This window comes from Brachionichthys hirsutus, chromosome 2 (assembly GCF_040956055.1).
Source record: "Brachionichthys hirsutus isolate HB-005 chromosome 2, CSIRO-AGI_Bhir_v1, whole genome shotgun sequence".
In the NCBI taxonomy this organism is placed as follows: domain Eukaryota; kingdom Metazoa; phylum Chordata; class Actinopteri; order Lophiiformes; family Brachionichthyidae; genus Brachionichthys; species Brachionichthys hirsutus.
Window position 1 is genome coordinate 6,942,765 of NC_090898.1, and position 24,041 is coordinate 6,966,805.

Consider the following 24,041-nt stretch of genomic DNA (forward strand, 5'->3'; position numbering starts at 1 on the left):
TCTTTTTCTGTTTAATACATTTAATACACTGTATTGTGCTGGTAGTGTGCTAAAGGGTTCTCAAGAAATCTGTATTTTCTGGTTTATGAGAGGCAGAGACAGGACGATAAATCCTAAATGTCAGATGGTGAGTGGTTTGTCTGAGTGCACTTCTTGCAAGGCAAGCACGGAATGCAAACTGACAATGGATTAATGCTGGAAATGTCATGATGCTTTTAAATGAAAACCAACCCTTTCCAAGACAAATCATTCCTCCGTGGCAAAAGAGAGAGAACATTAATGTAAAATTATCCTAGTAAATCATTTACAACTGTTTTCCTAATGTGTCATTCTGGGACAGGTACATCCAGCATGTGTTGCCACATGCCAGGCTTGCAGTCTCCACCTATCTGGTCTCCTCCAAACAGAACAAGTTCAAGAAAAAGATTTTGCCCCTCAGCAACTTTTGTAATTGCATAATTGGAGTCTGTCGGAGGAATTTTCCCATAATCCCCCGTGTGTTCATTGTCAAACCATGTGTTTACAAAAACACTCCCAAAAGCGGAACTTTTTTTTTTGCAATGACACATTAAATTCTTCCTATATTATAATGAAACATTGTGTGTTGTATTACACTTTGGTTTGATTTGAAATGCTGCCGAATGTGCCGTGACAGAAAAGAGTGTGTTTAGCTGCTGTCAGCGTCTGAGCAGCTCAGCTTGGTATCCAGTAGGAGCAGAGAGTGTAAGAGCCTTACGAGGCAGGGGGCGAGTTTGTGGCTTAATCAGTGACACGCTGAGGGGAGCAAAACTCCATGCAAGCCACTTTTAGTCAACAACGTAATAAAGCAAATGTGTCAAAGAAAGAAAAATTACCCAATAATTTAATTTAGTGGTGTCCAGACTCCTCTGTCACTTCCAAAGTGATTTCAGACAGTTGAATGAGTGCAATTTGTTTCCTCTCAAATTCTAAAAGCCACATAAATTCAGCATATCTCTTGGAAATTTACAGACTCGATAGACAGAACTGGAGCTTACCCTTATTATAAGGAAGAGGTGAAGGCCGCATTATAGCAATTTATGTCATAAAGACTAATATAAATTTATAACGTAAGGCTGTCAGTCACCCACTTAATATGAATCAATTAAATGTTTCTAATACTGAGAAAATGACATTTTAAGAAGTGTACTTGAACATATAATAAAAAAATTATATTGCTACAGTTAGTTCAAGAATTCCAATGCAGGAAACAAAACACAGAGCGATGTCAAGTGGCAAAGGGTGGAAAATGTCTTTCATTTCTGTAGCAGAGTAAAAAATAAATAAAAAATGTTTTACTTTAAATAGGAGCGCAATATTCACATGCTTTACATATCAATAGACCTGCAGAACAGAGTCATGTGGATTAACTGCACTTTCTAAGAGGGCATTCTGAGAATACTGCATTTATGAATATCTTGAGCAGATTGCTTGAGAGGATAACAGCTATCTGGAAAATGCATCATCATTACATGTTTAAATAAATTATGTTTTGTGCAAACTGAATATGACCTACTGGCACATTTCGCTGTGTAATCTGTTTTCTGTGACAAGTCCCCAGTATAGACAATAGTTAATGGATAGTAAAGTTTGACACACATACCAGGTGGACCTGATCTGTTGTTGATCCTGCTATGCAACTTTGTTTGCATAAAATGCATGAAAGTTCATGCAAGAATTCATTCTCAAATTTCGCTTAAAAAAATGCTGCTTGACTGGCCTTGATCTGATGCTTTCCATGAAATATGTAAATGAACAGGGATGAGCGCTGATGTGTGCATTTAGCGAGGGAACTTCTCCTTTGAGGGCAGCCAGTCTACATTTGGAATGCTCGAGAAATATTTACAGGAGTCACTGACACTGAAACTCCCCTCTGTCATCGCTCTCGTTTAAATTAGAGGAGTCTGGGTCAGAAACCGATTGTGTGTTCAGTTTGTCTGTTATCTTTTTTTTCTCACATTTGTTGAATGCTTTTTTGGGATCGTACTTTTTACCCATCGTGTGATTGGATCAGTATCCTGTGGAAATTTCCTGAAAAGTCCAAGTAAATCTTTCCATCATAGATACAAGCAGTTCCGTTGCTATGGATTTCTGTCTCTCCAGGCTGGCAGTTCCTGACGACCGGGAGCAAAGGTCGTGACGGCTCCAGCCGGCAACTGTTTGGTGAAATAAAAGCCTCACACTGGGGGCCCAAATAACTTTGCACCCGTATGAATTGGAGCTGAACTAAAGTTTCTTCGGTGAGCACAGGAGGTGAGAGATGATCTAGCATTACATATGCGAACCTCAACCTCACTCCGCTCCCCCATGGCTCCCTTTCAGGAGCTTCTCTCCAAGTTGCATTGACAGCAGGCTGAATCCCTCCAAGCGATGGAGCAACATAGTTTTACTGTCATTTGAAATGCTTCTCTCCATGGCATTCATCTGGACCCCTGCTTTAGAATACTGCCCTCACTGTTAAAAGCCTTCTTTGGAGACAAGTGATCGCTTTGAGACAGAAATACCGAAATAAGATGTGACATACACACACGTTGCCTTGTTGACAGTGACAGTATCTCCCGTTTACTAGACGATGAAGTAAACATCCTCTCTTCGTGTGGTCTCCTCCTGCAGATTTTATTACAGTGGATCATTGCAAACTCTGTTTTGTTCTGGCACTGGAACTTGAAAAGAAGTGGTATTTAGATTTGTATCAGGCATGTTTAGAATCAGGACAAATCGCCCACTCACGAATAATTCCGGCTGTATGGTAGACAAACATGTGAGAAAACATAATGATAAGAGACGTCCGCCAAGCAGCTCATTCCCCTCATAATGGGATCATCCACATGGTGATCTGGATCATCATCAAAAGCTTCTAAATTGTTCTTGGTATCTTTATACACCAACCATGGAAAGCAAAAGTGGATCAGAGTTGATGTATATTTTAAAAATATTTTTGAATCCATTAATTAATGGAGTTTTCAATCCTAACCTCGTTCTGTATCAGATCCAGATGCCATTTTTCATGATAGTACATATTGGACCCATTTATGACTGTGATTTTTGGCGAGTGAATTGAATGCATATTTTACAAGATGAATGGGAAAATCCAGATTTGTTTGTATCACGACAGTACCCGCAATCCACATCTGATCCGGATTAAATTTGATCATATGGTAGAGGTCCCCACCCCACATGACTGTGTCAAATTCCATAAACATCGGCCAATAATCAACCGAGATATTGAGGAACAAATTTTTAAGCTCCAAATGAACGAAAAATTCTAAGTGATCCAGAATCCAGGATCTCTTCTGGATCATCACTGCCTCTCGCCCACAGCAAGCTGGGATAGGCTAAGCAGAAAAAGCAGGAGAAAATGAATGGATGGAGGATGTTCCTAGTAACAAAAGTGGTTGAATTGCAGGCTGTACACTAAAACTAAACTGAGGTAAACTATTGTTTGACTATATACAGTATTTGTATGATGATTTATCTTCATCATGTTTTGCCCAGGTCTGGAGAATCCCTAGTTCTACTGCTCTAGTTCACCACGGGGAGGTTAATTTTGACCTTGCACTCTAAGCGTGATGCATTTGCTCATCTACTGCTGGTGCTCCTAACAATAGGCTCTGACCTGAAAGTCTTGTCCTGCTGCTGTAATTTAATTCATGCGCTAATGAGCTGATAAATTCCTATGGATTTTTCTCTGTGCCGTAAGTATGACCCACAAAACTCTCCTCCTTTCTCTTCTCACCTTCACTTTGTGTCTCCTGTGCTCTCTTAAATGCATTGTTTTTTGCAATCATACACAGCAATCTTAGACATGAATCTGCAGAATGCATGGATGTGTAAAGCAGGCCAGTTAGCATGCATCTCCGAAGGTGTCTGAAATAGTTGTTACACCGAACAGATAAAGAGCAGTGACCTTCACCAGGTGAAGTCAAGAATCCAAATGATTTTTCCTTGATTAAGGCTGGTGCAGGAATTATCTTGTGCTTCCTTATTGAATGCTTGTTCACTGCTTGGAAATTGAATTATGCCCTGGCTTTGGGCCCAGAAATGACTTGCTTCTGATTGGCTATTAAGGGTTTAGCTCATAGTTACTGTTGTTGTAAGACTGCATTATTTTCCAGAGAGTGCTGCATATAAAAATAGAGAAAATAAGAATTTGGAACATCTCTGAATATAACATACTCCCCAACAGCATTACTCTTATTCTTGAAGTTTTAACTCAATGATCTTTATATAAATTACTTTGAACATTTTCACTTTCGTTGTTACTTTAAACTGAACATTAAATATTGCGTTATATATTTTGTAATTTCAGAATTTCTGCCACAGCTGCTGAACTGAAAAAGATCGTTTGTGTGAAATCAATTTGCAGCTGAATGTCAGTAAATGTTTTCTTTTAAAAATGACTTGTCCTAAATTCAATTAGGTATATCTTTACTCCTCATTGTTAGAGTATTTAGTGACTGAATTCAAGAATCAAAATTCAAGATTCAAGATACTTTATTATCATTATGCGAACATAATAAAATCGTGAGAAGGCCCACGGTTTAAGGCACACATCATAGCATAATCAAAACAAAAACTTTATATTGTGAGATTTTAAGGCAAGTTTTCAACAACAACAACAAAAAAATATATTTATATATATCATAATAAAAAAAGAATTGCATCACACTTGGGAGGTTGGGGTATGGGCCAGGTCAGTTAAGGAGACATACGCAGCCTCTGTGGTGATGTGACTGAGTGTTGTTGAAGTTGTTAAAATTTATTGCAGTGTTAGTAACTGATCCTCATCCTTACATGCCGTACTGCCGTTGTGTGAAAAGGAAGTATTTGATAATTGCTGGGGAGCAGACGTGCTACGTACAGTAAAGAGGCTTCAGGTGGCTCAGATCGGGACCCGGCTGCCACCCTGAGTTTAAGCGCTGTGCACAAACATGTTAAATGATCACGTTGAAACACTTATCCCCGTTCACTTGTTATCTCTTGTGACACACCTGTTCACACGCTGTAAAATTCCAAGCGCCGTATCATGCACATACAGATTGACATCGACTAGTCAGCATGCGCCCCAGAATATTTTTTTCATTGCTCTGGCCCTTTTCTTCCATACATCAGATCCCGAATGTCCGATCCGGCACACTGGAACTCCTAGAATGCTCATTAATGAAGCCCTTTCAATAGGGCACATAGACCAGCACAAACACTTTCATTCATGGTGTTCCAAAAATGCAAATGAAGTCATGTCCTGACACTTCCACAGTGGCACTCCTGTCATAGGCCTGTGTTCGTCAGCAGCTAGGCTGCCACTCACGAGGGGGACACAAGATGCAACTCCTACGTTTTCTGTCTCTGCATCAATTTAGAAGCTGATGCGTCTCCTGAAGATCTATTAGCTCTGAAACAGGGTGTAATAGATTAAAAGATAAATGGGTTTAAAACGGGCAAAAGGAATTGGTTGGTGTTTTAGAAATTCTTCTGATATGTCTCAGTTTCTTTGAGTCCTTCAATAGTATAGCTTTTGCCTTGCATCACTCACTTTTATGTTTAAGGCTGATTGTGCTTTTACTTCCTACTTACTACTTTTACTTTTTTCCACTAATTAAGTATTGTCAGGTTTTTAATTTTTTTAATTTTCTTCATTGCATATACTTGTTTCAAAGGCCTTGGGTTTATTCAATTCAGTTTCAAAGAGGAAGGATTCACTTACCTGATGAGCTACCGTATGTTTTGTGAACCTGTCAGAACTTGTTACACATGAATTATATTTATGAAATAGCTTTCAGAGACTACCTTTAAATGAGTCAGAAATTAGCCTCTTACAATTTTTTTAAGTCGATGCTTCAGAACTCATTGCAGTTGCTTCTGGGGTGGTTACCATATACATCCATTAGATTTTTTATTTTCATTTTTCCTTGCCCTAAAGAAGTGGGAAATGCAGACTCCAACATATATAAATAAGACATGTTCATCTATCCTTTATCTTGAAATATTTAGGATGTAGTAGCTTTTTTAGTGCTGTAAAATGCTGTTATTTATTTGATTGTGTATTATTGTTGCACCATATGCCAGTGATTAAATTGTATATTGTAGAATTTGAATGGATTATGCACAGTAACTCTTAATGTCAAACACACTTATGAGATTAGAATCCAGGCTCAGGCTCTCATCCAGAGAAACAAATCTTAATGTAGAAATCTCTTTCCTTTAATGACTTGTTTGAAGGAAGAAAAAACTGCTGCAGGTGCAAAAAAGACACAAAAATAGTTTTCTCTTTCATTCCTTTCTTTTCACGTGTCTCGGGTAGAGTAATGGCATCCGTGAACTATGGTGCTGTTTTAAAGGTAGGGAGGGAAAGAACAAGGGGAAGGGTGTGAGTGTTCATGGTGTTGTGAATATGCTGCATGTACAAGACCAGACAGGCCTCTGAGGTGAGGCTTCATAACTTTCTACGCCTGAACCCTTTGCCGATGTTAATCTTTTAGATCACGCTGTTGTTTGTGGAATTTATTACTATCTACGTGGAAAGTCTGCGTGTCTTCGTGGGGTTGGCAGATCGTTATTCTCCTTTCACAAACGGGAAGAAGAGCAAGATGAGTTCAAATGTCAACAGGTTTATTCACTGCCGTTTGTCTCACTAAAAAGCAGAAGATGGACTGGCATTTTGTATGTGAAAAATAATTTACTTTGGGGTATGGATATGTGTAGTTCAAGATTTTTAAATATTTTTGGAAATACTTTTATATCTGGAGGGCAGTTTGTTTATTTAATTAATGCATACAAATGTCTTTACATGCTTAATCACAAATTACATGCAGAAATAGTCACAAGGTACATTAAAACAATTAACAAACATATACATCATAAATTACAGGCATGTATTGAAGTTACTTTATATTTCAATTTCAGTCTTGATAAGAAGAATAAATGAATGCGTTTAAAACCTAATGTCCATACAAAGCCTTGTATGTAGTCCTCTACTGGAACAATTAAAGAATGTAAAGGAATGATGTGGATTAAACACAATAATCTACCCAGCGCCTAAAGTAAAAAAGCAGTAGGGGAACTCATAATTTCTACCAGAACTGATTTTAATACATGGACCACCATAAAAAAAAAAAAAAAAATGAATAAGGGAAATATAAAGTTAGAATTTAATTATAACTTAATCATAGTAATACTGTATATGTAAGATTAAAAATAAATTTGAGTTGTCAAATTTACAGTCGGTGGTTTCAAAGTAAAATTGCCTCCGCTTTTTATTTTTTTTACAACAAGCAAAATCCCACTTAATGCTTTCATGGTGATCCCATAAACTAATGAACAGCTTAGTTAACCCATAGAGCGCAGCGCTGCCCGCCGCCCTGCCACGCTGCAACAACGACGCGCAGTGTGAAGGGGGGAAGGGCGGTGAGAAGAGGTCTTCTCCTGGCCTCATCATTTGAAGGAAGGAAGTTGAGTGTGACTGCTTGTCTCCACACTGTCTCTGCCTGTGCTGCTAACTGTGAAAGAGTGATTAATCTGCTGAAAGCCACTCTTTGTCACTCCTCACTTCTGCTGGGGTCCTGCTCAGTGACTCATGATGTTTCCAACTTTTTGTGTTAAAAAGTAACAAACCTTCTTTTTTTCTTCTTCTTCAATTATGTTGCGTTTGCACAATAATTCATTATCATACCCAATGTTTTCCTTGATTGGGAAATAGAACAGAATATTTCTTTATTAAAAAAATATCGATACAAATCAGGAACTGCTCAACCTGAAGGTCTCGTCTGGGCATTTTGGGTGTTTGCATTGCGTTTGCGTTTAGAGAGGAACCTATTCAAAAGAGATTACAGAAAGTATGTACAGGAATCACTTAACACATGACAATCAATACCTGAGCAACACTCGTCTACAAACATCAGCACAGCACACCATGCGGGCTCCACCAAAGTAACTTTTACATTGAAGGATGGGAAACTCAAACCACCACTCTGGATCAAATAATGTTTAATAACCTCCAAACCTCTACGCCCTGTAAGCATTATTCACTAACTAATGCTGTGTATCTACAAAATATGAAAGTGAAAGTTATAGAAGTTTCTTTTAAATAGCTTCAATACTAACCTTCCGCATCCGGATGTTTGTGCAAGATTAACGCTGCATGCATACTTTGGCTTTAAACCTGTTTTGCATGTGTGCACTGTGGAACTCCACAGAGTTCTTTACTGGAAGCACAGGTTTGATGAGGATGTGTTTGATGCTTGACAGATACATGTTTGCGCGGATGTCTTACATAATAACATGCTCGCGCTCAAGAGGCAGGAACAGCGATAAGGCGTGCGATAAGGTGCACACAACTGTACAACACAAGATACATTTTGACCTGAAAGGTAAGGGGAGTCATTATTGTATGGTCTAAACTTGTTTAAATTGTTAATGTGGTTGTGTAGCTCTAAGGCTGTTAAGAGTATGAATCGTTTTTCCAATAAGCAAAAGTAAAATGGCACATTTCCTCTGCTAACTGTTATATTCTACTTTTGTTTTCAATTTGTTGCTTGTCCTTTTACAACTGCTAAACATCTATTATTACCCTGACGCAGAAGTATTCTGACACTTGGATCGAATACAGATAAAAGTACACCACTTGTCTGACATTTAGATTAATTCAGCATGACAGTCTATTTGGATGTGTCCTCTACAGATTCCAGCAGTAAGTAGTATCATTCAAGAAGTGGAGAGGATGAATTGTAGATAAGGGCATGGGATTTCTGACAATACATTAATCAGCTATCTGTGTTACAGGTGTGACTCATACTAACAAACAAATGGTGACTGTAACACTTGTTGCACAATATAGTAAAAAGACTAAACACCTCCCTCAAAATGTTTCCGGTTTGTAGGTTAACCCTTTGTTGCTAGCTCTGTAGAGCCAACTAGAAAGATGGTTCAAAACCATTTACAGTGAACCTGTTAAAGAGTGAACTGGTTATGAGTGATTTTCACTCATAACCAGTTATATTTGCTTAGAATATTTGCTTAGTTACAAATTAGGTGGTTAAACAGCCCAACCCAATGAGCTAAATTGGCTGTACTTGCACACTTTGCTGAAACGGAGTAGGTGGAGGACGGCGTGTTTTTAAGAGTGTCTCTTTGAAGTAGACAGATATAGTTCCCTCCCTGTAGATCCAAGCAGATATTTATGGACGTCTGAAAGCGCCTCCGTCATTATTGTCATTGTCTGTGCTCACCACGAATCTTGTTGTGATGCCGGTCTTTTGTGTGCGCACTTTAACTGTCTGCTCGTGTTTGCTGCTGTCTTTGAACAATGTTTGAGAATTTTGGAATCACAACAAGGTCTTGGTTTAATCCGCTCCTATAGTATCTTTACACCTCATGCTTATAGGCGTATCTGTGGCATCCTTTCTTTTGTAGTCATTGCATATTCTACATATATTTTGAACCCAGTCATCTCTTGTAGTATTTATTTAGCTTCCTGGGAAGGTATTTAGTAATTACTATGTTTGTATGAGCCTTGCGTAAAGAAACAAAACACTGGTAATTACCAGAAAACACCAGAGGCAAGGACTGTTGGGGAGGAAATCCGTCATGACAAAGTTGCGGGGCAGGGCACCCTTTCCAGTTTGTCACCACAGGGCATTGTGATGTTTGTGGAAACATGAAGTTGGAATAAAAAAATAAGGTTGGTGTATAGAGGCTTAAAGGACACTGCTAGACACACTAGTTATATGTTATTATGCAGAGTAAATGCAGAACTGTTCACTGAAGCTTTCTTAAAAACACGCGTTTGCATGTGTCACCTCAGAATAGATCCTTTCAGGACAAGACTGGCAGGTGCTGTGACTGTCGACTCCTTTTCTTGCCGTTTGGCGGGAATAATGTGTCATTTGCTCACCCAAATTGTGCAGTGATTATGTCATGATTCTGAACTTTAGACAATATAATAATATAACTTGAAAATGTTTTTGTGATACAGTGCCCATTTGGAAACAGTGTTTTTTGTTTTTTTCTTTGCCTTTAAAATCCCTGCTGTATTGATATAGGAATATAAATGGGGCCTGCCAGAAATATTAGAGCAAGGTAACCTCAGGATAAAAGTTGGAGAAATGCAGGTTTCAACTGTATAATTAGTTTACACATTTCACAAGACACAATGTTTCCACAGTAAATATAAAGAATGAAATAAAGAAAAGATGTTTGTGGCCCACAATGGAATACACAGCTATTCTCTGGATGGTCTTCTGTGCCATTGTATTTTAGTTGCCTGGAGCAATGCATTTAAATGAACACTTCCACATGAGTGCTGGTCCTCTGAGAGAAGATGACTCTCTTCCATTTCACTGGTGCTAAGACGTATTGCATTAAAATAACTGAAGCAAAGCTGGGCGTAAATGGGGCGTGAGTAGTTTTTGGAAGGTAGGATGGACAGATTAGGAAGTAGAGAGAGAGAGAGAGAGTGAGAGAGATGCCTGTATTTCCGTTTCTATTCTTTAACGCTCCCTGGATAGCCCTGTGGTCCTCGGTCCCCATCATTGTCACAGGCTTAGTGCCTCAAGTGAGCTTTGGTAACATATGTTACTCCAGTGAGTCTATTGTCCTTCCTTTAGCTGCCTGAGTGGAGGGGCGGGCAGAGGGGTGTGTCTTTGCACCAGGAGGGGAGCAAAGTGAGGTGGAGGACTGACGAAGGGCATGTCATGTCAGAGATGTGGGTTCAGCGAGAGTTATTGGAGTGATCTCTTGATGATCCTGATTTATACATTTTCTACAGACCTGTAGTGCAGTTGTCTTGCGCCTTGAGGTGGACTTAAGATGTTTAATACCCCAGAAAGCAGTGAGTATTCTACACTGGCACAGACTACTGTTCTTAGTCTCTCAGAAATGGTTTCCTCGTTTATTTAAGTCGATTATGTGTGAAATCATGATTGCTGCCATGCTTTGCTGGCTATATTTTAATATACAACTTTTCTCAGGGTTATGGTTTGTCGTGAGGGTGAGCCATTTAATGATCACACTCTTCGTGCCCCGGCTGGCCAACTATTGGTTGAGGAAACATAATCCCTGCAGATTTGTGGCAATGATCTGCCATGTGCTCAGATAATAAAGCTCATGCACCTCAAACACATGCTTTTATCGCTTTGCATAGGGATTCCACCCCATTTTACAATCTGAAGATTTTGTTTTGACTGTGCCATCTTTGTGCACATGCATATAAACGTGTTCATTTGTCTGATGTGAAATTCCACGAGTGAAAACCATGCAGGGGATTTGCTGTGCTTGAATGAGAGCTGTCACTTTGGCTCGTGTCAAAATGCGTGCATAGCTCCATTCAAGGTATCGCCTCGCCGAGGGAGACGGCAGGTCTCATAACCAACAAGTTATCAGGATGTTCTTCTGGGCCAATGTGGTTTTCAGCCTGTCATGTAGATTACGGCTCTGCAGTTTGGGTTTTCATGTGATGCCTGTACTGTAGTGATTTCTGATTCAAGCATTCTTTAGTGTGTACACACTAAATGCAGTACACAATAGGATTAGACGAAGAATGACAGAAGCTTTTTTTTGTACAGAATGAAAATATATGCCTACTCTGGTGGAACAAGCTGACAAGCTTTGTTTACCACTCAGTCTGATAATTGCAAGATTTCCATATTGTAAGTAATAATTAATGATTAAAAAAAAGATTCTATATTGAAGAAGCATCTAATCTACACCAATTACCAAATAACCTTTCAAACTAAGAAGAGACAACTCATGCAGCTTTGCATCCTCAGAAGCACCCTGAGTAGCACTCAGTCATTGTTAATCAGCATACTGTATGGCTGCTGGGTGCTCCCCATCTTCATTCTTCTGAAAGCAGGATTAGCTTGAGGGTGAACCCATTTGGCACTGCCAGTGCTGCTGACACAGTCTGAGCACTATAAGACGTGAAATACTGATGGGGGACCAATTTATTGTCTGCCATCTTTCATCTGGAATCGCAGCAGACAGCAGTCTTTTGCCAAGCGGGTTTTCTATAAACATGCCACATGATGCCCCCCAACCAGGCCTTTAGGGTTGGAAGGATAATCTCCCGACAAATGCTCTGCTGTATTTTTCTACAACATTACAGCAATGAGGGACAAATGGCCTTAAATGTCCTCAGTAGGAGCTTTTGCTTCACTTGAGCACAGATTCTTCAAAGATGACCTTACAGGGCATTGAATTTCTCTTTTTTTCTTAAATAAATGACAAATCAGAGACAGTTAATGTTCCACTGGCTGGAACTGAACAAATTATTTTCAAGTATAGAATTAAGCAATATTCTTTTTTTTTAAATTGAAATTATGTTGTCTATGATTACTCATTCAATAGGGCTCTGCCTTTGAGGGCCAAGTCCTCATAATAATTTAGTAAAGCCCTTGAGCCAATCACCATTTACATAAAACCTAAGAAAGATCATTAGTCTTAGCCTGAGGCACAGCATGTTTGAAAAATAAATGATCAAAATTAAAAAAAAATTAAATATGTTTTAAATGGTTTAAGCAGCGATAAACATAAAGTATAGAGACTGTGACAGGCATGTTCTCGTAACTTGTTTTTTTCCGTTGGTATTTTTACTTTGCAGTCGGCCATGTTGGATAAAATGCCTGTTTATTCCATTGCTACCATAAGTGAGATGTTCTTTCTGTGCTGCATTTCTGTATCAAATACAAAACGTTTTCTTTTGAGTCATGTTTTTTCATCTTGCTCTGACTCTTACAGGTCCTCTGTGCCGTTCAAAATCCAAGTGACACCAGTTGAGCTGCATCAATACATCGTCTTAATCTCCATTCATCAGTAGAGGGTAATGAGGTTGTTTTTGACCCTGCAGCATGTTCTGCTTTTGGCCTCTACTACCATGGCAACAGGCCTCAGTATACCTCTGGAGGGTAAGGATGCACTTAATCAACATTCAGGATGAGTCGGTTTACAATGTTTGATTGAGGTGGAATGAAAAATCTGAGATATCTGTGTTGGCAGTTTTCTGTTACTTTGAATAATTGTATAATAAAGACACATGATTATGTAAGATTGGTCTTTAATTATTTTACCAAGGCCTTGGGGCTTCAGTCATACAAGCAGAACACCGGTTGTCCGACTGAAGCCAAGGGCAGTGAGCACATCTCGCTTATATAGGCACACATTCTTTGGTTCTTGGAACAGTAGGCAGGTGTTTATACAAGAGAAACGCTAAGTAACAATGTGGGAGGAAGTCATAATTTCTAAGTGTCAAACACGGAGACTAAGTGTCAAACACGGAGACGCAGTCCAGAACTGTTTATCACGAAAACTCTGCCGCACACGAAGGTCTTTCGGTGAAGCGTAAATGGGAACCTCTGCAGACAGTTATTGTCCTACTAACCGTCCCTGTAGATCAGTTACTTAACATTGTTCAATCTCCACTTAATGATTACTTGATTGCTTTCGCAATTATCAATTATATAATTGTCATTATGCTAATTGCTAAGTAATTATTCTATTGCCAATACAATTTCCCCCTTTGATCACATCTAAAAGTGATCACTAAAAATGAAGAAGATAGGACAGAGAACCAAAAGCAGTGAGATATCATACACCATACAAAATAGTTGCGGTCTCTGCGAACCATAGACAATTCAAACATGTAGGCAAAACTCATGATTCTCGAATGGCAGAACGACGGCACCAGGAGTTATGCATGAAATGATGAGTATAATGTCCTGTATCTTCGTAGTGCTGTCCCTCTCCGGCCCAGCGAAGTTGGTGAGAGCGATAAGCAGGGGCAGGAGGTCGAAAAGCAGCGGCATCAGGAAGGATGGTGTGCACAGGGGTCGGTGGAGTGATGCGTTTTTATTCACCAATCACTCTTTTCTTCCATCAGGGGCGTGTGATGAGGGGTCGGTGGAGTGATGCGTTTTTATTCACCAATCACTCTTTTCTCCCATCAGGAGCGTGTGATGAGGGGTCACTTTTCAGCCGTGTGGGTCGTCAGCTGAACTTAGAAGGGATTCCGCCACTGTTGGTGTGTCCAGGACTTTCGTCGGGTGTTCTTTACCCGCACGAAGTCTCTGAATCCGATGTTCAGGCAGGAGCATCTGCTGCTGCTGCTGGCAAGACGACACGTCCTCTCTCTTTGGTCTCAGTCAGTACCTGCGTCAGATTCATGCAGTATTGGGTCAGTGCATCATCACACAGTGTGCTTGGCCATAGGAACCAGTCCAGTGGTTGGAGGTCGTCCAAACCACACCTCAATTGGCGACGACGGATTATGCTGTGGTTTAGTTCTCATCTGTAATTGCATCAGTACCAAAGGTAAACATTTAATCCAGGATAATTCCAACATAACTTCGTTCAGTGTGGCGTTGTTTCGTTCTACAGCGCCACCAGAGTGCGTCTGGTAACTGCAGTGTGTCTTCAGGTCCAACTTGAGTCTGTCACTGAGTTCTGAAAGCATTTTGTTAGTCATTGTTGAACCATTGTCAGATAGAATCATTTTCTCCATCGCTGAAGCACTTTGTGTTTCTTTGTGCTTCAACCAAATTTGAAAGCAACACATCCTCCCCTTTGACACATGGTCAAACCCATGGGTCAATTTAGCACAGGGCAAAAACAGGTTCCGAGGGAGGCACGGCATCTCATCAGGGCCGAGCCAAACTACAGCAACAAGGGAGGCCCTCGCAGGCGTCGCCCGGTGTGGAAAGAAGATTTAGGGATGAGGGAGACAGGCTGACAGTTCCTTATCAGGCCGACATCATGTTTATGGGCAGCCCAGAGTGAGGGGGGAACTCGAGAGAGGAGGGGAGACACACCCCGAGGATCCACAGCCGGGCAGAGGAGCACAGGAGAAGGAGAAACAGCTGTGGAGGGCGCGTCCTCAGAGAAGAGACACAGACAGACAAAGGGAACCCGAACGTTCGGCAGGAGGCGGAGAAACGGGCACCACTGGGGCCGACCAGTCAGCGGCCGCCACAGCAGTGTTCACAAAGAGGTCCAAGTCCTTCCAGCAAAGGCCCCCATGTCCTGTCACCGAGATGTGAGGAGAAGAAAAGGCAACACCAAAAAAATTGTAGCTGAACAGGATTGAGATTCACCACAACCGCGGTGAACATAGAATTAAAGAACGCATCAGTCACAGAAAGCATGTCAGAAATGACAGAAACATAAAAAAAAAGTTTCAAAGTCTAGGTCCGGACCATGAGTCACGTGTGTGGTGCAATGTAGGGCAGAGGCGGACATGACACAATGAGACATGCCAATAAAGCGCATGACAGAGTTCAACAAGATCCGATCATCAGGTTCATTCAAAGACCAGTTGTATACAAACAAAGAACGTGCAACCATCAGAGAGACATCAGTCAACAAACAGGAAGGGTCAGAAAGGTCAGGAGGCACAGTGTCAGAGCCGTGGTCAGGACAGTCGGGGCGCATGCGCGTCATGGCGGCGAAGCCATCAGAATCACAAAAAGTTCTTTCAAAGAAGGCGTCATGAGATCATGACCAAACAAAAATAATCAGAACATAAAGAATACGTAAAAACTCTGTGATACTCTAAGTCTAAAACATTTATCACAGCTTAGATAGAGGTTTGTGTGTCACAGCATCAGAATCAATTACACATAAAACATGAATCCCATTCATCAATAACAGAACAACAGGATGCTGTTCATAAGCTTTGTGTTTTAACGTGTATTGCTGCTGTTTGAGCTCATCTCTCTTTGCATCATTAAGTTTAAACATCAGTTGAGCTGTGTGTGTGTTTGTGTTTGCATCTCACGTGAACCGGAGGGCGATCCGTCAGTCAGTCAATCCGAGCCAGCCACAGAGAAGGAGGGACCCCCGCCCCCTCGTCCACGACACCGCTGTTGATCACCCCGTATCTTCCGTCGGCCCCTCAGTGGTTCCGGTCACTCCCTCATCCAGCGTCCCCTCTGTTCACCATTGAAGCATACGCCTGGGTCTTTGCTCCTCCAACGGATCAGAGCACGTTCTCTTCTTTGTTCCTGAAGATGTCTCCCACGGGACGTCCTCTCACGGGAGGCACGCTGCCTTGGGACATCGAGCGTTGCATGCTCTTTGGAGGAAAGTCTTTTTTCTTCATCTCTTTCTTCTTCTTCTTGTTTGACGTGGCGCATTCAATCGGTCAGTCTGTCGTTAGCCCCACATATCATGCTCGAGTGAGCAGTGTGGGCTGGTGGGGGGGGCATTGGACCCTCAGTGGAGTGCCCCCTGAGGTGGACGGGGACCTCTGGTCTGATGGTGATGGTGATTGATGTCTTCTGGTCGTGGGCGGTGGGAGGAGGCACCCAACCCTCAGTGACTGGAACAGAGTGACCCGCGGGGGCCAAACTCCAGCACAGTGGAGCAGTTTGTGGAGCAAAGGAAAACAATTAGTTCCTGCATATTGACTTAATATTTCTGAATCAACTTTCTGCTTCCCATTTTTAGACATTTATCACGTTTATCACATAATATTATACCATATTACATCAACCGACTCGAACCTCTGAGCCTAGCATGCTATCATCTTTTGTAACATAGACCTGAGACATGGTAAAGCGCAGGAAGCAAACAGTAAGAGAATAACAATCACAGGATAATGGCTTCCAACGGAATACACATTCTTTTTTTTTCTTCTTTTTTTTATTAATTATTAGTATTATTATTATTATTATTATTATTATTATTATTATTATTATGATTAAAGGCACATAGATATTTGTGCCACTATCTCTCCTCTTGAGGCGTGGCACCAGTATCGACAAGGAAGGGAACAGCGACGTCATTAACAAGAAAAGTAATTAATTGAGGGCAAAGTTTGATAAGCTGCATGTCTTAAAAAGGCATACGGGCTATGAACATCATCAGTAGCATTCGCAGGTGCCTGTGGTTTAACCGGCGATGCTAACGTGTGTGTGTGTGTGCATCTCACTGTCCGAGGGCTGTTCGACGGTCAGTCAGTCGGAGCCAGCAGCGAAGGATCCCGGGCCACCTCCACGTCCACCACGGCCTAAACCATCACCTCGGAACCATTGGCGACCATTCCGCCTTTCGTTCCACCGTCGTTGGGGGCAGTCAGCAGCCCAGTGTCCAAGTTTCCACAGAGGAAGCAGACATCAGAGCCATGGGCCGGAGGGGGAAAAGGGGTGAAGTCCCTCTTTCTGTTATCACTGAAAGGAGGGCCCCTCCGGGGTCCGCGTCCCCTTGAAGGAGGCATGTTGGTCTGGAGCATGGTGGTCAGTGCAGCGTTGGACGACTGCAGGACATCCAGTGTGGTCAAAGCAGATGCAGCTCCCCCCTGTCTTTTTCTTCTTTTTTTTCTTCAGTTTCTTGTGCTTCAGCATGTTTGGCGTGACGCACACACGCAAGCAGTCAGTCTATTATTAGCCCATCTCCCGATGAGACTGGTGTGAACGTAGGCATGAAGGGGGGGGGGGGTTGCAGGCCAGGTGGAGGATGCAGACGGGGCGGTGGAGCAGCCGTGGACGGAGGTGCTGTCGGCCTTTGGCGGCGCGGAGGTGGGGCCCAGTCCCCCATCGGTGCTGGTCCAGAGGGACCCGCGAGTCCCAAACTCGGATAGAGATGAGAAGAAAGGAGAGGAAGAAAGGGATTGTTATTAGAACAAGGTGGGGGAACGGAGACTGCAGGTTTAAAATCGAAATTGATTTGATTAGGGGTTACCTCGGTAATGCTGGCTACCTGATCATTCACTTTAATTTCTGCTTTCCATGTTTCCTTTGGTTTCCCTTTTTCAGTACGGAGGCGGCTCTCTGTCTCCCACATCTTAAGGCATTTATTACGTTCCTCCCATGCAGCTAATTCAGCTGTCTTTACCGAATTCTTCTGGAGAAGTACAGTTTTCTCCAGGTCAACCTTACTTCTTAAAACGGCCAGCTGGCGACTACTCAGGCTCCCAGTGTTCGGGAAGCCATACCGAGATACAAAATGTGGGAAACAGTTAGCACTTTCCTTACCGTATTTCCTTTGCATGTCGACATTATTGGTGATGTCCAGACCACCTGATCATCAGAATCCTTCATTTGTCTGCCGCCTGAAGATCCCGTCTCCGGCGGTTGCCTCGGCCAGATATTCAATACCTAATCAGAATATCTCGGGCGAGCAGTGCACCAATAACCAACTAGACGTCTCTAGTGGCCGTCAGCAACGAGCGCAGTGCCTCGGCCAGATACTCAGTACCTAATCAGAATACCTCGGGCGAGCAGTGCCTCTATCTCCAGCTACCACTTTGTGTGCGTAGCGAGCTTGCTGACGTTTCCCCTTTCTCACTCAGAGGCCCCGGGGGACTTATCACTTGGAGTCCTGAAACACCGGCGTCTCGTCTGGACATCAATTCCCTACCAATTATTCTGAGGAAAAATGGAAAGCAGTTAACAAGTGTAAACATTAAATTTTTCTTACCAGTAAATCGTTGGAGGCTTCCTTTTCTTTTATTTAGACCCGTGGTGGCGACCAGAAGTCAGCGTGAACAGTCCTCTCCCCGTAACACTGATCGGACTCAGAGGCAGATCTGCTACAGATCTGGTGGCCTTCACTGTTCACCCAGACTCCGGCGGCCAGCCAGGGCATCCCACTTCTGACACCAAGTTGTGTTGGCAGTTTTCTGTTACTTTGAATAATTGTATAATAAAGACACATGATTATGTAAGATTGGTCTTTAATTATTTTACCAAGGCCTTGGGGCTTCAGTCATACAAGCAGAACACCGGTTGTCCGACTGAAGCCAAGGGCAGTGAGCACATCTCGCTTATATAGGCACACATTCTTTGGTTCTTGGAACAGTAGGCAGGTGTTTATACAAGAGAAACGCTAAGTAACAATGTGGGAGGAAGTCATAATTTCTAAGTGTCAAACACGGAGACTAAGTGTCAAACACGGAGACGCAGTCCAGAACTGTTTATCACGAAAACTCTGCCGCACACGAAGGTCTTTCGGTGAAGCGTAAATGGGAACCTCTGCAGACAGTTATTGTCCTACTAACCGTCCCTGTAGATCAGTTACTTAACATTGTTCAATCTCCACTTAATGATTACTTGATTGCTTTCGCAATTATCAATTATATAATTGTCATTATGCTAATTGCTAAGTAATTATTCTATTGCCAATACATATCATATTTGTGTGTCGAATTGGCGACTCAGTGTAAACTTTAACTTTCAGCTGTTTCTTTTCTGTCAACATTGTATGCCCATACTGTAAATTGTCAACCCAACTTGAGTGTAAACATTTGCAGAGTATGACTAACAAGTGAGTGACTTAAAGTAAATTGTTTATGTTGAAGCTGAGGTTTTGTTGTTTTGGCCTCAGACTAGCTCATACTCTAAGTGCAGTGTGCAATTGTAGTTAAAAGTCTCTGTAAGGCATCTTACTTGTCCAGATTATAGATTTGTTGGCAGCAGATCTGCAGTTTGGACTTTTCTTTTATGTGGTATAATTCTGTAGCAAAAATGCAGCATTCAAATGTTTTATGATCATTGTGTGTGTGTGTGTGTGTGTGTGTATGTTTCTAAATATTATAGTGGAGCAGCTTCCAACCATAATAACTCACACATCCGGTCCCATCATTGCCCTACCGTTTGACCACACTGTAAAGATCAAGTGCGAAGCCAGAGGCAACCCACCACCAGAGTAAGTGGCATCAACGCAATTTCAACATACAAAAATATTGATAAACCAGAGGCACACTCTACCAACATCTGTCACGTTAAACAATTTGAAGTGGCAATCCAAATTCCGATAAGGCTGCCTTCAAGATTCTTGCAATATTAAGGAAAATAAAAATAAATTATGGACCCACCCATTTATATGTGGTTTCTTCTTTGTTTTCATGACAGTTTGTCAAGTATGGTAAATGGACTGCACTTGTATAGCGCTTTCTACACTTTCACGGTGCCTAAAGCAATTTACAATAAGCCTCACAGTCACCCATTCACGCACACACACTCACACACCAGTGGGCGACTGCTGCCAATCAAGGCACTGCCAGGCCCACTGGGAGCAATTTGGGGTTCAGTGTTTTGCCCAAGAACACTTGACTTGTGGACAGTCAGAGCAGTCATTGGATGATCCCTTCTACCAACTGATCAACAGCCACCCATGTCATGTAATGAGTTATTCACAAAAAGGATACAAAAAAGAAAAAAAAAACATGTTACAGTTGGGCTGCGCAGTGGCACAGTGGGTGGCGCTGTTGCCTCACAGCAAGAAGGTCACAGGTTCAAATCTGACTTGCTGTCTTTCTGTGAGGAGTCAGCATGCTCTCTCTCTGTCCGGAGTCCTCCCACCACCTCCTAAAACATGCATTGGTTACGCTAAATTGAAAATTTCAAAATGTAAATTTGTTATCAGATCAGCTGTTGAACACGTCCTTCATATTTTGTTCCCACAGATACAGATGGACAAAAGATGATGAAGACTTTTTCATTCCACATGTCTCAACACAAAATGCAAACCTTACTTTTGGAACTTTGATTCTTCACAACAAAAACCTTGGCCAGTATCAGGGTAAATACCGGTGCTATGCTTCAAACAAGCTTGGAACTGCCATGACAAAGCAGATTGATCTCCGAGTCTCCCGTGAGTGACCAATACCAAAAAGCACATGTGTTTTGTGAAATTGCCTACGAAGTCTTCAGTCAGTGAATATTTGTTGTGATGAGTTATTCAATTTGTATAATTATTATTATTATTATTTTTAATTAGATATCCCCAAATTCCCAAAGGAGAAGTCTCCTCCCATTATTGTTAATGAAGGTGATCCAATCACCCTGCACTGCAACCCTCCAGAAAGCGTGGCCCCACGTCGGCTCTACTGGATGTCTATCGGTAAGCCAAGAAGCAACACTTTGTTCTTCTAATTACTGTGTTTGATACATCTTTAAATTGATATTAATCATGCATGTATGGCAGACGGAAAAAACAATTTGCAGTCATTTTATTGGTGCATCCATCTTAATCATATGCTATTGCAAAGGGAGGCAGTCATACATGGTATTTCGTGACAATGTTTGCAGGTAGATATATTTAGAACTGTTACGACTGGTCACACTTGTGCTGTCTTTTCGGGACATGACAAAAATGCGGATAAAACTACATGAATTTGGAGAGCTTCTCTAAAAAGGCAGTCATGGTATTGCACTTGCACTTGTTGTGATGGAATTTGATGATCTTGTATCACATCCTGGCTTTGTTTCCACCTCTGTATACCTTGTAACTTAGCATACAGCTTAGTAGGTGTGATATCCTGTTTCAGAGCATGTATGAACTTGTAAATGGCAGAATATAGAATGTTTCAGTTTCTGTTAGACTGACGAGATAACTGTTTGCGTATGAGGAGACAATGTGGCCGCACTTCTATGTGCTAGTCATGCTAAAATTCTAGTTTGTGAAAGAACATATAGTTTGAAGTCTGTCTGTGTCACACATTCCCCGTCTCTGGTGGCAACATGTCCTTTAGAAAAGGTCAATTCTCAGACTGTCCTCACTTTTCACAATCAGCAAAGTTAGCAGTGACAATATGAAGACAAATACAGACGTGAGACCCTCAAGTTTACCTCACATCAGACTGTTATCTCACCAGTGCAATAGGGATTCACGGTGTTAATAGCACCTGAGTTATGTTTATGTAACTTTCCAATGTGGCTACGTTTTCTGTCCGGCCCCTTGAGAGACCCTCAACCTCTGCAAACAAACCTGACCAAAGTCAGAAAAAAAAAACTTTTTTTCTGGCTTCTTTTAGGTGCTCAGTAAGAGCTTAGACACATGGAAGTAAAAGTTTAAAATTAATGTTTAAAGTTTGTTTAATGTTTTTGTTTTTTACTCTTTAGACTCTGTGTTATGCAAGGTGCAGTGCATTGCATTGTCTTGGACTTTTTCTTACTGGCACATTTCCTTTTTCATGCTCAGCTCATAACACTTGCACTTGTTCAGTACGTGGTGTGTGTGTGTGTGTGAGAGAGAGAGAGCGAGCGAGTGAGTATATTTGAAGCTATATGGAATTATTATGCTACCGGTATTATTAGTTTTGAGAAATATTTTACATTGATGCCCATCTGTTCTTTTCCAGGTCTCCAGCACATTGACCAAGATCAGCGGGTTTCCATGGGCATAGATGGCAACCTGTATTTCTCTAATGCCTTGCAGAATGACAGTCGTCAAGACTACTGTTGCTATGCTGCCTTCCCCAGAATACGCACCATCGTCCAGAAAACCGCCATGGCTGTTGTGGTCAATAGCTGTATGTTTACAGATCAGTTATTGTGACTCGAGCCTAAATGCTGTACTCTTCTAAGTATTCATCATCAGATACAAATCCCTGAGCAGTTATATTACAAACTAAAGGCACAAATGAATTCAGCCCCTTCTCACTATTTTTCTGAATGTTGAAGACAGGTTTGGCGTGCATTTCAGGTATTTGTGTTTTTATATTTAAGATAATGCATACCAAGACGCGGGGCTTGCCTTGTCATGTTTGTGCTCTCTGAAACTCTGCTACGGTGTTAGCTCGAGCAATGCAAGTCATCACTGCATGCAATGGTATTAGTCTTACAGTATTCTCTTTTCTCCCTTTAAAAAAATTATAATTTGTGCCAATAATGTTCAGTCTTCACATCACAACAGAAAACAACACATCATTGGATGAGGAATCATCCTGCAAGTTTTAAAATGCAGTCGATAAAAGTCTGTCTATAGCATTTAGAGAAGATTATATGATTGATTGAAATTATGCATATGGCTGTGGAAGACTGTTACATTTTACTGTACAAATGACTCTCATGCAGCTGTAGCTCCCCCAGTGAGAAAACCCAGAATGCTGCTGCCCTCTGGTGTTCAGACAGAGAAAGTGGTGTTGAATGGAGAAACTCTGCAGCTGGAGTGCATACCAGAGGGATAGTATGTATACATGCACTATCATCAACACTGAAGCCACAATAATTCAATGCATAATCTCGAAACGTATTTATGTGCACTTACATGAACATGTCACTGTTTTATGTCATAGTCCTACTCCAAATGTAGCATGGATTAAAATGGGAGATGAGCTTCCTCCAGGGACAAAATTCAACAACTACGGAAAGCTGTTGATCATATATTCTGTAGAAAAGAAGGACGAGGGAAAATACATGTGTACAGCCAAAAACCCTGTTGGAAAGACTGTCCACTACATTGATGTAATAGTGGAAGGTAGGTCAACAGCACAAGTCATGTATTTGAGGGTGCATTTATTTTTGTGTCAAATAGAAAGCTGCTGACACAAGCATGGCAGTTGTTTTGACTCTACACAGCTCTTCTTAACATCTCCCAGAACCGCCAATGTGGCTGACAGAACCTCCTCAGAGCCAGCTAGCTGAGATTGGGACTGATGTTCTCATCAAGTGTTCTGTCAGTGGAAAACCACTGCCGCACATAACATGGATGAGAAATGGGGAATTGTTGAGAGGTCAGTTTGAATCATTTGAGCAGTGTGTGGTTTTTTTGTGTGGTTTTTTGCATCATTTGCCAAATGAAGGGTGAACAGTCAACATTCAACCACCCAACCCAGAGTTAAAACTCCCCACGTAGCTGTTTTCTTAGGTGTTCTTCAAAGCTTATGAGACAAGCAGGAAGCCTTGATATGGAACGACTTATACATTTTCAGAATTTAGAACACACAATGCACATTTTTGTATACACTGGTAAAATAAAAAAAAGTAATACTTATATTTTCTCTAATTCAAAGATGGCTGAGGCTGATAATGGTTAGTCAGGATTTTCAAATATTCAAATAGACTTTTACCTTTATTTTGAGTGTTTTTTATGGTTATTTCCATAATTGCCAGTGAATATTAAAAAACCTTAGATTTCCTGTATTTTGGTCAAATGTACATTTTTCTGCCCGAGTACATATTTATTTTTCTTATATATAAAAGTTATTTCCATTACCAATTGATATGAGTTTGTTTTCTCCAATAAGGAATGCAACACTTCGGCTACAAAATGTCAGACGAGTCCATCGAATATTTTTTGGAAAGCCCACTAAA

At 41.3% G+C, this 24,041-nt stretch overlaps 1 protein-coding gene across 1 annotated transcript in view; it reads left to right on the plus strand.

The window, feature by feature from the left end:
* The first annotated feature begins 10,726 nt into the window (after positions 1-10,726).
* LOC137909844 (neural cell adhesion molecule L1-like protein) overlaps positions 10,727-24,041 on the plus strand; it is a 33,790-nt gene continuing 20,475 nt past the window's right edge. The window contains exons 1-9 of the mRNA XM_068754279.1: positions 10,727-10,843; positions 12,751-12,917; positions 19,542-19,650; positions 20,411-20,598; positions 20,725-20,847; positions 22,088-22,258; positions 22,803-22,914; positions 23,024-23,205; positions 23,327-23,461. Coding sequence (XP_068610380.1) covers positions 12,836-12,917; positions 19,542-19,650; positions 20,411-20,598; positions 20,725-20,847; positions 22,088-22,258; positions 22,803-22,914; positions 23,024-23,205; positions 23,327-23,461 — 1,102 coding nt within the window. The 5' untranslated portion in view covers positions 10,727-10,843; positions 12,751-12,835. The remainder of the gene's footprint in view (positions 10,844-12,750; positions 12,918-19,541; positions 19,651-20,410; positions 20,599-20,724; positions 20,848-22,087; positions 22,259-22,802; positions 22,915-23,023; positions 23,206-23,326; positions 23,462-24,041) is intronic.